This window comes from Alnus glutinosa, chromosome 1 (assembly GCF_958979055.1).
Source record: "Alnus glutinosa chromosome 1, dhAlnGlut1.1, whole genome shotgun sequence".
Lineage (NCBI taxonomy): Eukaryota > Viridiplantae > Streptophyta > Magnoliopsida > Fagales > Betulaceae > Alnus > Alnus glutinosa.
The window spans coordinates 16,457,773-16,470,153 of record NC_084886.1 but is presented as its reverse complement, the minus strand read 5'-3'; the positions used below and the strand labels follow the sequence as shown (position 1 = coordinate 16,470,153).

Sequence of the window (12,381 nt, the reverse complement as noted above, 5' to 3'; positions counted from 1 at the left end):
AAAGAGCACGAGAGCACCTAAAAGGCTTGTTTGGGTAATTACAAAAATGTTTCTTGGCTTGAATTTACAAGGGGAACTTCCCAATTTCCATTAGGTGGTTTAATATTTTTGGTTCCGTTCCTTAAAATTTTTGTTTTTTATTTTAACACAAAACACTTCAAAAAATACAAAAGATTTTTCACATTTATGTTATATAGAACACCTTTTCAAAAAAAAAAGGATTTTTTTTTTTTTTTTTGGGGGGGGGGGGTGTCATTGTTGTTCCCACGTTGATTTTGATTTAAGAGACTTTATGTGACCCTACTTGACCATCATGTGTTATAGAAATTATTGGTCGGATAAAGTTTTGGGAAATGTTTTGAGTTTTGAAAAGGTAAAAATTGAAAATTGATTCGGTGAGAAACCGCACTTCAAAAAAGTGTTGTATGTTAAGTCCACAAAATAAATAAATAAGACATTTGAATAAAATTTTGAGAGGTGTTTATGGAAAACAAAAAATTGAGAAATACATTTACATGATAAAAATAAAAAATAAATAAAAAAATACTTGTCTACAGTGGTAGCACCCACTATGGTGGTGATTTGGTGGCCTTGGTGGCCACCGGACGACAGCCCTGGAGGCCACGCCATCATAGGGCAGCTAGACAAATAGGCAGCCACCATACTAATTGTGTTTTTCCAAACGTTCACATCTTCTTTTGGCCATCTTAACAAACAACTAAAGAGAAATGATATGTGTCTCCCATTTTCTTCACCAATCTTAGTAGTTCTTTTTATGCTAATAATGAGGCATGTTAGACATTCATTTCCAAGTTTCAAATTCAATATCATTGAACAAATCTAATAGTGAATTTAAAAATGAAATGAATTTGTATCATTTCTCACTAATAATAAAGGTTTAGGACTATTGGTTTAGATAAAGGATGATAAAATGAATACTCTTCTAATATGACAAATAAATAAATAAAAAGATTACTAGAAGTTTAAGAAGGTTCAATACATGTCTCGAAGGCCAGAGTAACTAATGGCACAACAAAATATTAGTTAAAAAGCTGCATCAATTACTTGCCTATACTTATAAATCACAAATGCTCTACTGAATTTTCAACTACATTCCTGCTTGTTTTTTTCAAAAAAAACTTTGTACATGTAATTGAGTTGACAAAGGTAGCTTCCTTTCTTGCTATCTGTTATCCATCGTGTTGCAGAAAAGTAGCAAAACGAGGAGGGAAAATTGACAGATCAGGATTATTTATAATTATTTATTCAAATTTAAAAGAATTGAGGCAGGTGATTGTGAGAGATTACTTATTAAACTTGAGAAATGCTATATGTACCAAATCTTTTACAAAAAGAAACTTACAAACTGACGTGGAACCTCATATGAGCCTCCACGTCAATTGATGGTCAAAAATTTTGAAACCAATAGACAAAAATGCCCTGCCCTTTCCTGTTGAACCCAGCCTCGACCACCGGTTTCCCCACCCACGCCAACCCACCAACCCACGCCGACGACCATCTAGTCACAACCCCAACCCCCCGACGATCGGCGACCCTCCAACAGAGACGGCGACATGGAATCCGGCCGGTCTCGGGATTCTTTTCAAGAGATCCGACCGGTCTCGGGATTCTTTTCGGGAGATCCAGTTGGATCTCTCAAACCCACGCCAGTGTGCGTGGGTTTCCGGCGTGGGTGGGTTGATTTTCGGTCGGAAACCCACGCACACCGGCGAAGGTTGGTGGGTCGGGATGCGACGGTGACATGGAATCCGGCCGGTCTTTGGTTTCTCTCTCTTTTTCTGTTGCACGATGGATTCTTGGTCGGATCTCTCAAACCCACGCCAGTGTGCGTGGGTTTTCGGCCGGAAATCAACGCACCCACGCACACCGGCGTGGGTTTGAGAGATCCGACCGGATCTCCCGAAAATAATCCCGAGACCGGCCGAATTCCATGTCGCCGTCTCTGTCAGAGGGTCGCCGATCGTCGAGGGGTTGGGGTCGTGGCTGGATGACCGGCCGAAGTGCTGTCCAGTTTTTCCACGTTGCTGGTCGGAGTAGATTGACGAGATCGGCATTTTTTGACTGTAGCTTTGTTTTGGATTTAAAGGGCATTTTTGTCTTATGGAGAATGCCACGTCAGTTTGTAAAGGTCTCTTTGTAAAAGTTTTGGTACACCTAGCATTTCTCATTAAACTTACCTGACAGGATAAATGGTTGGACAACTCAATTTTTAAGATAATGCTAAAAATACAACTTTAACACAATTATTACACAACTCCAAGACATATTGGGGTGTGACCCATTGTGAGTCTCATCCCAATGTGCCTTGGAGTTGTGCAATAATTGTGTTCCAGTTGTATATAAATCAGGACTTCAAATTTTATTTGGTTAGATAGGTCCCATAAATGGTCTCTCATAATCACTTATCCGAATTTAAAAAAAATCGAAAAAAAATAATTAAAAATAATCATAATCGGAAATGACTCATTTTGTCACACTCACATTATATGCATTACCTATTTTGCCCTTTCACTTGCTCGAAAGACCAAAAATATATATATATATATATTTTGCATTATAAAAATTGGAGAAACCAGCACCGGATGCTATGAATGTGATGACTGTCTTTTGGGACACCCAACACAACTCCTCGGACATTTGTTTCTTTTTCTCACGTGGTGTTTCGGTAATGAGTGTCTTTTTTTTGAGAAATGCTTGGTTGTACACTCTCATTCCACTCCTATCCCACCCTTGTGTACTTGGACCAATAATGTGAGAGATAGTAGAGAGAGTATAGTGGGACCCTATTTTTTTAACAACATTATTGGTCCACGTAGACAATGGTAGGATAAGAGTGGGATAAGAGTGTATAATCAAGCATTTCTCCTTTTTTTTACGCGTCCTTTGGCCTTTAATTTGGACTCACGTGCCGTGCAGACAGGAATGGGACATGAGAAGGACAGACGAAAGAGATTGTGGAGCAGCCACGAGGCCCACGAACACTGCGCAAAGTTTGAAGGTGGACCGTGGAAGCAACGTGGAAAGATCATTTATAATTTCCAGAATTCTTTCTTGAGGACAAAAAAAAAAAATTTAGAGCGAGGGAAATAAAGTAATCAAATCATAAATCCTCGGTTATTAAACCTTATCACTGTTTGTTCTAAAAATTTAAATCGATAAGAAAAAATAAATTTAATTATTTAATTATTACTTTAACATTTCATCACATATAAACTCAAACTATATTTTTAATCGGTAAAATCCAACATATGAAATATTTAATTAAAATGAGAAGTAAATGATGAAATTAAGGTTTGAAGCTCAAAACCTTTAACTTTGTAACCATATAAGATCCTTCGATGTATTGTTTAATCAGCCAAATGGATTAATTGGGTGTTTGTTGAATATATAATGAATTAATTTACAAGATGAACTCAATAAATAATGAATTAGTTACAATATTTGAACTTTACTTTTTTATTGTTTGCGATCTATCAAGAACGTAGAATTAGAGATAACTATTGTGTTCAGGGGCGGAGCTACATCTTTGGCTTGGGGGCCCAAGCCAAAGGTTTCCCCCCTCTAAAAAAAAATAAAAAAATAAATAAATTTTACTCCTAATTTTTTTAGTTTTGGCCCTTCAATTTTTATTTTTTTTAATTTGGCCCCTCAAAATCTAAAAGCTGGCTCCGCTCCTAATTATGTTGTTTAGTATAAATAAGTATGTATGTCAAGAAATAGCAGTAGTGAGACTGTAGAAAGAAGTTCCAAAGGGATACCTCAATCGGCTGGAGACCATACTTCGTGAAGCGGAGGTCATTAGTTTGAATTCTTCCTCCCCTTTTGTGTAAATACGTAGTAAAAAAAAAAAAAAAAAACATGAGAGCAGTTTATTTAAATAAAACTGATATTTGTCCTCTCAAATTGAAAGGTCCTTCTTTCCTACAAGTTTTTTTTTTTTTTTAATAGATAAGTGCTCTCATGTTGAGTGTAGTAATTATCTGTCTGTAACAGCTGTTTACGTTAGTAAGCGATGGTTATTGATGAAATAAACAAAGTTGGCTATTATTTTCCTGTATTTTTTTACTAGTTAATTCATATCACCTTGCTCACACATGTTATCAATTTAACTCATTTTAGTTTTTTTTTTTTGCTTTATTTTTAATGTTTACGTAACTTAATCCAAACGGTTTTATTTTGAATCAACTAGTTGAGTTGGAGGTATTATATAGAAATCCCTAAAATTCTCTAAAATTGCAGGATTTCAATACTATCCTATTTGCAATAAAAACAATTTTTTTTTTTTTAAACACAGTGCCTTCATATTCTTTATTTTTGAGAAATACTCCCCAAAAGGGTTACATAATCAGAGAAAAACGATACAAGAACAAAGCACAAAATACAATCACAACGCCCAAAGGCGAGAAACAGGACCCGAAGGCCATCTTAGTGAACTAGAGATAAAGAACCTCTACCTACAAAACTAGAAAAAACTTGACTTAAAGCAGCTACCAAACGGTAAACTGTGAACACAAGCAAGAATATATAACCAAAAAAACAAACAGAAAACCCAGCATACAGGCTACGGGAAAGAAACGACAACCGAAGTCAGTGCATGTAAAGCATGTGCCTTCTCCGAGAACCCCCTTAGCGATGAGCGATCTTCACGAGCTTAGATCGGTACTTTCTGAGATCGGAGAAAATAGCTGTAGCTTACACGCACATAAAACATAAGATCTAAATCGCCGGCTCGTGCAGGCCACACATCGACTAGAGATGAACCACACGACCTCATTAAGTGACTATCTTGACCAAAAAAGGCCGGCTACCGCAATTGGACAATTCTTGTTGGAGAAAATCCAGCCGAGAATAAAAGTTATGACTTTGAACATATCTCCACCGGAAATCTACCAACACCCACCGTTCTTCACAGGACAACACTTGAAAATCACTACTTGCAACAAGAAAACTACAGAAAAAAAAAAGAAAAAAGAAAAAGAAAAACCTAACAACCTCCACCGGTTCAAGCACCGAAAGGATCAAGAACTCTAACAGCCTAAAGGCTTGGAGACAAAAGCCACCCTTGCCCTATATGCCTGAGGGAAAACACTAGCACCGTGAGTCTCCCCCTCCCCTCTCCTTTTCACTTATGATACCACAAGTGTAATTCTCATTTGAAAATAAAAAGATAGCTAGCAATCCAACGATGAGACGGAGTTAAAGGAAGTGTACGTAGCATTACTCTTTTGTTTTAGAAGGCCCAAGAAGGAGACAAATCCAACAAAATTTTTGAGAACCCAGCACAGACTGACTTGGGCCCAAACGCTTCCAACCCCAGAGAAGTAGATCACAGATCGCTAATACTACCTACCAAATTCGCCATAAGCCGAAGCCGAAGCCGAACCCGAGAGAGAGAGAGAGAGCTGAGAGCGCAATGCAGAAGAGAGAGCAAGGCAAGTCGGCTGGAGCGGCTGGCGGGGCCACCGCTCCCGCGCCGAAGAGAGGCCGCCCATTCGGCAGCAGCAACAGCAACGCCGCCGCCGCCGCAGCCGCCGCAGCTGAAACCGTGGCTCCGTCGAACCTCCTCGGCCCGTCTCTCCACGTTCACAGCTCCTTCGCCGGTCAGTTTTTCAAAACCCTAACTCTCTGCTCTGTTTCACTCCTACAGTTAAAATTTAGTCAATCTTCTAGTTGTTGTGATCCCTAATACTTGAATTAAGCTCTAAGAAGATATTAATTTAAGAGCTAGAAACTGAACAAGTTACTGGTATTATGTAATTTTTATAAACATAAAGCTTACGATTTCGCTTAAATGCTATAAAATACTCTAGAAATTTCAAGAGTGTATCATTAGGACGCAACAATATATTAAATGCGCTTTAAACCCTAATGCATGAATTAAGTCATAAGGAACATTAATTTTAGAGCTAGAAGCTGAGTTTGCTACTGGTGTGATGTAATATTTATAAAAGTAAACTTTAGGATTTCGCTTAAATGGTGTAAAATATGCTAGGGATTTCAAGAGTGTATCATTAGGAGGCAAATAAATGTTCAATCTGCTTTAAACGCTATAGTAGTATGCTACTAATTCCGAGAGTTATTCATCTATGCATATATGTATGTCTTGATTAGGGTTGCAATTGTGATAGACCTAGATTTGACATGGTGGAGTGTAGGAGGGTCAGATCAATGCAATACCTTTTCTGTTGTATGATCGAGTTGGCATTTACATTGTTTTGCATCAAAGCCTAGCAGACTCGCATGGTGAATTGATTTATGGTTTTAGCATTCTCCTTGGGGACTGTTTAGTTTGAGTTGAATATGTTGTCGGTATTGTAACATGCATCCATTTCGAGAGGCTATGTTGAGATGAATGCATTTGCAGAGCATTTATTGGTTATTGTTGGGCACTGGTTAAGTAGCCTACACTGCATGTTTTTGCCTAATGCCAGTAAGGGTGATATGGCATAATAAAAGAATAACCACGGTGACAGGGTGGGAAGCTGAAGCAGGAGTGATTAAGTGTGTTTGAACTATGAAATGGAAGCAAGAAAAGGCAAATAGAATTTTGTGTGAGTGAGATAAAGTGGGAAATTGAATTGAAATGTCACAAGTACACTTCGGTGCAACAGATGGGAATTGTCAAGAAAGTTTATGTGGCAGACCACAATAGGAATTGTAGGAGAAGATGTAAAGAAATAAGTGTAGAATTTACATGAGTCCTATAAGGTTTGGGAAGCGAAGCATAATAAAAGAATAACATGCTTCGAGATCATTTATACTGAGTTCAATGTTATCTGTTCTGCTATTTCATTCATGCTTCCCAAGTGGTTTCAGTCTTTCTCTGAGATTTTTTTTATTTTATTTTTTGATATGTCTTTCTCTGAGATTTTCTGGGAGGTGTTCCCTCATGCTTCTGACATTCCCCTGACTTTCCCCAAAGGTTTTGTTTTCTTCATAAACCAGTTTGGACTAAATTTGCAGGTGGTTATGATTCTGATACGTTCTGCTGCATCTCTTCATTTTCTTCATTTCTCTTATCCATACACTGTCTTTCCAAGATCTTCACAATTTTTTTTTTTTTTGTCTATTTTCTATTTTAGATTGTTTTTGACCCCTTCTGAGTGTTATGCTCTTTCTAGATCAAAACAATAAAAGGATTGTTCTAGCTCTTCAAAGTGGATTAAAGAGTGAGCTGACCTGGGCATTAAATACTCTTACCTTGCTCTCATTCAAGGAAAAGGATGACATGCGCAAAGATGCAACCCCTCTTGCAAAAATACCTGGTTTGCTGGATGCCCTTCTCCAAGTTGTATGTGTTTTTGTTCGTATATCCCATGCTTACTTTTGTCATTATGACATAAGTACTCACTGCATATAAAATGGAACAGATTGATGACTGGCGTGATATAGCGCTTCCAAAAGAACACACAAGGGCACCGAGGGTCAGAACACTAGGTGTGAATTCCCTTGTAACAGGATTTGGGAATGAGTTTCAGGCATTGGGCTCAAATGGCGCTCACCTGCATCCTGGGTAAATATGACATTTTTTTTTTCCTTTTTTCTGTTTATATATGTATAAATTTCTGTGTGATCCAAGTGTTGAATACATTAAATTCACTTTTGAGTAATTGGAACCTGATTATGGGATAGTGTTCTTATGGCAGTCTAGGATCTGGTTCTTCTGTTACAGAAGCAGTAGTGCAGAACAATATGTCCAAATCTCGTTCTTCAAATTGGTGGTTTGATGAAGATGGTCTCTTTAATCTAGATGAAGAAGGGCGAGCAGAAAAACAGCAGTGTGCTGTTGCTGCTTCAAATATCATCCGGAACTTCTCTTTCATGCCAGAAAATGAACTTATTATGGCCCAGCATCGACATTGTTTCGAAACGGTGTTCCAGTGCATAGAAGATCACATCACAGGTGAGAAGTTCTGTTGTTTAAAGCTTAAGAATTTCTTTTGTGTCATCAATTTTGAGTACATAATGTCTCATCTAAAATGAGAAGTATAATTGCATTTAAAATGTATGCTTAAAAGTACAATATCAGTATCTCCTAGTATATATATATATTTTTTTAAAAAAGAAAAAAGAAAAAAATCCTTTTAATGTTTCTGTCATTATATTTTGGTGTATAATGTCTCTAAAAGTTCCCATTGTTAACAGAGGATGAGGAACTTGTCACAAATGCCCTTGAGACAATTGTAAATTTGGCTCCATTGCTTGATCTTCGAATATTTAGCTCATCAAAGCCATCCTACATCAAAATAACGTGAGAAATCTGACCAGTTTTTTCTTTGCTTTATCTCATGCTACTTTTTGATTTCTAAATTCTGGTTGATAAGTTCATTAATTATTTCCACAAAACAGAGAGAAACGTGCAGTTCAAGCCATCATGGGAGTGCTGGGATCTGCTGTCAAAGCATGGCATTGTGCGGCTGCTGAATTACTTGGACGTTTGATAATAAATCCTGATAACGAGCCTTTCCTTCTTCCCTTTGTTCCACAGGTTGTTTAATTATAATTTTCACATACAATTAGATTGAACAAGAATCTTATGGGCTACGAATATAATGACGGGTGAATGGAAAACTGCAGATACACAGGCGTTTAGTTGATCTTATGAGCTTACCAGCCCTAGATGCACAAGCAGCTGCTGTTGGTGCACTCTATAACCTTGCAGAAGTTAATATGGACTGCAGATTGAAGCTTGCCAGCGAGCGATGGTGATTTTATTTTTGTTCTTTCAAATGACTAACAGTTTGCTATTTAAGTATTCTTTTCTCTTTTAAATATTTTAAAATGGAAAATTTTCTTGCTGAAATCCATAATAGTTTCTCTTTACAATTCACTAAATTCAGGGCAATTGATCGACTGCTGAAAGTGATCAAGACACCACATCCTGTTCCAGAAATTTGCAGGAAAGCTGCAATGATACTTGAGAGCCTCGTCTCTGAACCACAGAACAGAACCTTGCTGCTAGCTTATGAGAATGCCTTTGCGGAGATACTTTTCTCAGAGGGTAGATATTCTGATACATTTGCGAGGATATTGTATGAACTGACATCTAGACCAAACAACAAAGTGGCAACAGCTCGCGGTGTTTGGGGCATGTAACTGGAAACCAGACATCTTTTGGTTATTTGGCTCTGCTTTCCAAGAATATTGGATTCATGTTGACCTATTGACGACACCTGGGATCACTGTATATATCTGCTGACATGAGTATCAATCAGAAGAACTTTTTACTTGGTCCAAATTTGATGCCTTTAGTTATTGCTTATGTTTATACTCTTTTTCAGCATCACAGGCTGTATTCCTGTGCATCTGTAATCCGTTTTTGTTGTAATTTTGATGTAAATGGAAGACGATATATATGGCTTGTACTTGTAGTTCTTTCTTGGTTGCTGCTGTTATATCTCCTCCCTCTTTGTTTTTGTTTTTATATTGCTGTTGTGCAGATCCTTGAAGAAGAAAATGTTAAAGTTGAATCACTTTCTGATCTTTCTCTGGATAAAGTTGTTGGGTCTACAATACTCAAATCATTAGTGAAATATACAGATATCAGCAATTTGTTCAAGAGATTTGGCTTGTGTATGGGAAATCTAGTTTGAGATGGGGAAGTTGTTTTTGTTGAATTTTCTTTACCGCTTTCAGTTTGCATTTATGTTTCACTTTTTTAATTAAGAGCGGGTGTAATAAGTGTAATAAATAGATGTGAAAGAGGAAAATAGAGAGTGCCGCACCTCAGTTTTGTGCCACCGAATAGAAGTAAAGAGATCAAGACCAGCTGCCACTTATTCTTAGCAAAAGAGAATTTTGTTCCTTTGTTTTGTTCCTTTTAGAAAGAATCTCTTTTATCTCATAGTGAGATGTAAGTGTATTGCGACTTTTGGTTTTGAGTAATTTTTTTTTTTAACTATTTTTATGTTTAAATTTTGGTAATGAATTTTTTCATGATTGCCTCGATCTATATGTGAACATACCTTACATAGAGAGTAAGAGAGATTCATGTAAATATTGTTGAATATTGATTGTTTTGTCTAATTTACCGTGATTGTGATATTTTGCACGACAATATTCTTTGTAGCGCCCCAGATTTTAAGTAATTAAATAAATGTCTTAAATTAGAATTTAAGACTGAATGAAATAGACTGACGGAATTATTCAGTAGACTAATTAGCATAATAATATTAATGTGTAATATTCACTGCGTATAATATTACTGTGCAATATATATTTGGTTTATAATTTATGATGTTAAAATATTATTAAGATAATAATATTATTTATGAAACGAACCCGATTAATAATTTTAATAAGGCAGACTGTAGTAAAAAGACTATGTATAAAATACCCACAGATTATATTAAATCGCAGAAGATTTGATACATTATTTCTCCTAAACAATTCGGTCCACTCATCGCCATTCCATTTTTGATATTAACTCATTCTCTTCCACTCATCATCTTCACAGTTTTAAAATGACTCAGTGTCTTCAATATACCGCATCTTCTTCAATAACACACATATATATATATATAATGACAATTAGTCTACGTTTATATTCCTTTTTATTATAAAAATTCATATGTAGTAGCCAACTTGTTAGACATCATTATATTATTCCTTTTCCTTATTTTATCTATTCTATTTCCAGCATCTTCCATCGAGCACCTTCCTTCTCCCTTTCTTATTATTATATATTTATCATAGTGGCCAACTTGCATCATAAGGTTAGGTTTCTTTCTTTTATTTTAACTCTTCTTTCCAGCACCTCTTTCCTCTTTTACTATTTTTTTTAGTTCCTTTTCTCATCTATATTCGTTCCCCTCCTTTCTTATTGTTTCTACCAATCTCTCTTGCCAAAAGCTGAGACAACCCGAGAGAGAAAAGTGGACTGATGCTGGTGCTGTCCCATGCGTGTCCAAGTGCTGCATTGTTTTAGAATTTCTGCTTTTGACCGAGTGGAATGCTGCAGGTGCTGCTTTGGACGCATCACTCATCATTCTCCCACTCACCCTCATTATTTAACTGATCGCCATTCCCTGCAAACCACGCATCTCACTCTCTTGTATGCTTTTATTTCTTTATTCTTTTCTCCTTCCCCTGTGCTCCTTCTTTCCTCTTCTCTTTAGGACTAAGTGTCAGTGACAGAATGTGAGTCTGAAAGAGAGATAAGATAGAGACTCGATTCTACCATGATCCACGGCACCGAACCCGTAGCCAGCCGTGACTTGTGCTCACTTGATCCTCCCTTAGCCGATTTCCAGCAGCAAACCGTCCAGCCCACTGACCCACCAAACAGAAGAAACCAGACCCAGCAATCCGGCATGAACCCAGCTCTACCCATTAACCCGTGAACCCCGAAACCCATGCCGCACCATTCCAGCAACCTGTAGCTCAGCAAACTCAGAAGAAACCCGTGACCCAGCCGAGCTCGACTCGTGGACGTGTGCCGGAGGTGAGACCCAGACTCTCCTGTTTGCATACTTATATAAATATATAGAATATACACTCGGTGCATATATATATATATATATATATAGATCCAAACCCTTCTCTATATAGATATATGCATACAGGTCTATATATATATATATATATACATATATTCAGTACATATATATATTATCTTATAATACTATATATATATATATATATATATATATATATATATATATATATATATATATATATATATATATATATATATATATATATATATATATATCAAAACACCGTACTGTTATATATATATATATATATATACCAAAAACCATGTTATGCCATTATATATAGTTAATATATATATGTCGTTATTCTACTTAATTTAATAAGGAACAAAGTTATTTTAAATTATTTATATTTTGGTGGTTGCTAAATCTATATAGTCTAAACTTGATTATTTTCCTAACTCTAGTTACTGCCACGAGATTAAGTTTAAGGTTCTTTTATTGACTGTGTGATATCTTAGACAATACCTCGATCAATTATGAGATATTGTGAGAAATACTATGTATTGGGTATTGACCGTAGTTTTAGGTTTGATTAAATGAGCTTGTGTCTTATTATTGACGATTGATAAGTATCATTGAAACCTAGAGTTGTATAATACTCTAAGGTATTGATTGTGTTTGATTATTAATAATTAATGAGCGATGTTGTTTAAACTAAGGGCTTGATTAATTGTAAAACTCTATAATTAAAGAATGATTTCATGAGTTTAATCATGTAATGCATTGTTTTAGGACTCGAGTGATTACTTAAGACCTAGATTAGATGTTATTCCAAAGTATTGAATTGCTAATTGATTAAGTAAACATTAAGTTTTAACCATGTTAAGTGTTCATAAATGTAAGTGATTTTCCAATTAAAAGA

At 36.3% G+C, this 12,381-nt stretch overlaps 1 protein-coding gene across 1 annotated transcript; it reads left to right on the top strand.

Moving 5' to 3' along the window:
- Positions 1-5,359: 5,359 nt before the first annotated feature.
- LOC133874839 (armadillo repeat-containing protein LFR) lies at positions 5,360-9,416 on the top strand. The gene is made up of 8 exons (XM_062312726.1): positions 5,360-5,621; positions 7,143-7,312; positions 7,392-7,534; positions 7,668-7,924; positions 8,167-8,272; positions 8,371-8,509; positions 8,599-8,726; positions 8,862-9,416. Exons 1-8 carry the CDS (start codon positions 5,435-5,437, stop codon positions 9,115-9,117), a joined length of 1,386 nt encoding a protein of 461 aa, XP_062168710.1. The 5' UTR covers positions 5,360-5,434; the 3' UTR covers positions 9,118-9,416.
- The last annotated feature ends 2,965 nt before the right edge of the window (positions 9,417-12,381 follow it).

Coding starts and splice junctions, on each gene's coding strand:
- LOC133874839 (XM_062312726.1), top strand. CDS start 5,435: ATGCAGAAGAGAGAGCAAGGCAAGTCGGCTGGAGCGGCTGGCGGGGCC. Junction 5,622..7,142: donor CGTTCACAGCTCCTTCGCCG/GTCAGTTTTTCA, acceptor TGCTCTTTCTAG/ATCAAAACAATAAAAGGATT. Junction 8,273..8,370: donor CCATCCTACATCAAAATAAC/GTGAGAAATCTG, acceptor TCCACAAAACAG/AGAGAAACGTGCAGTTCAAG.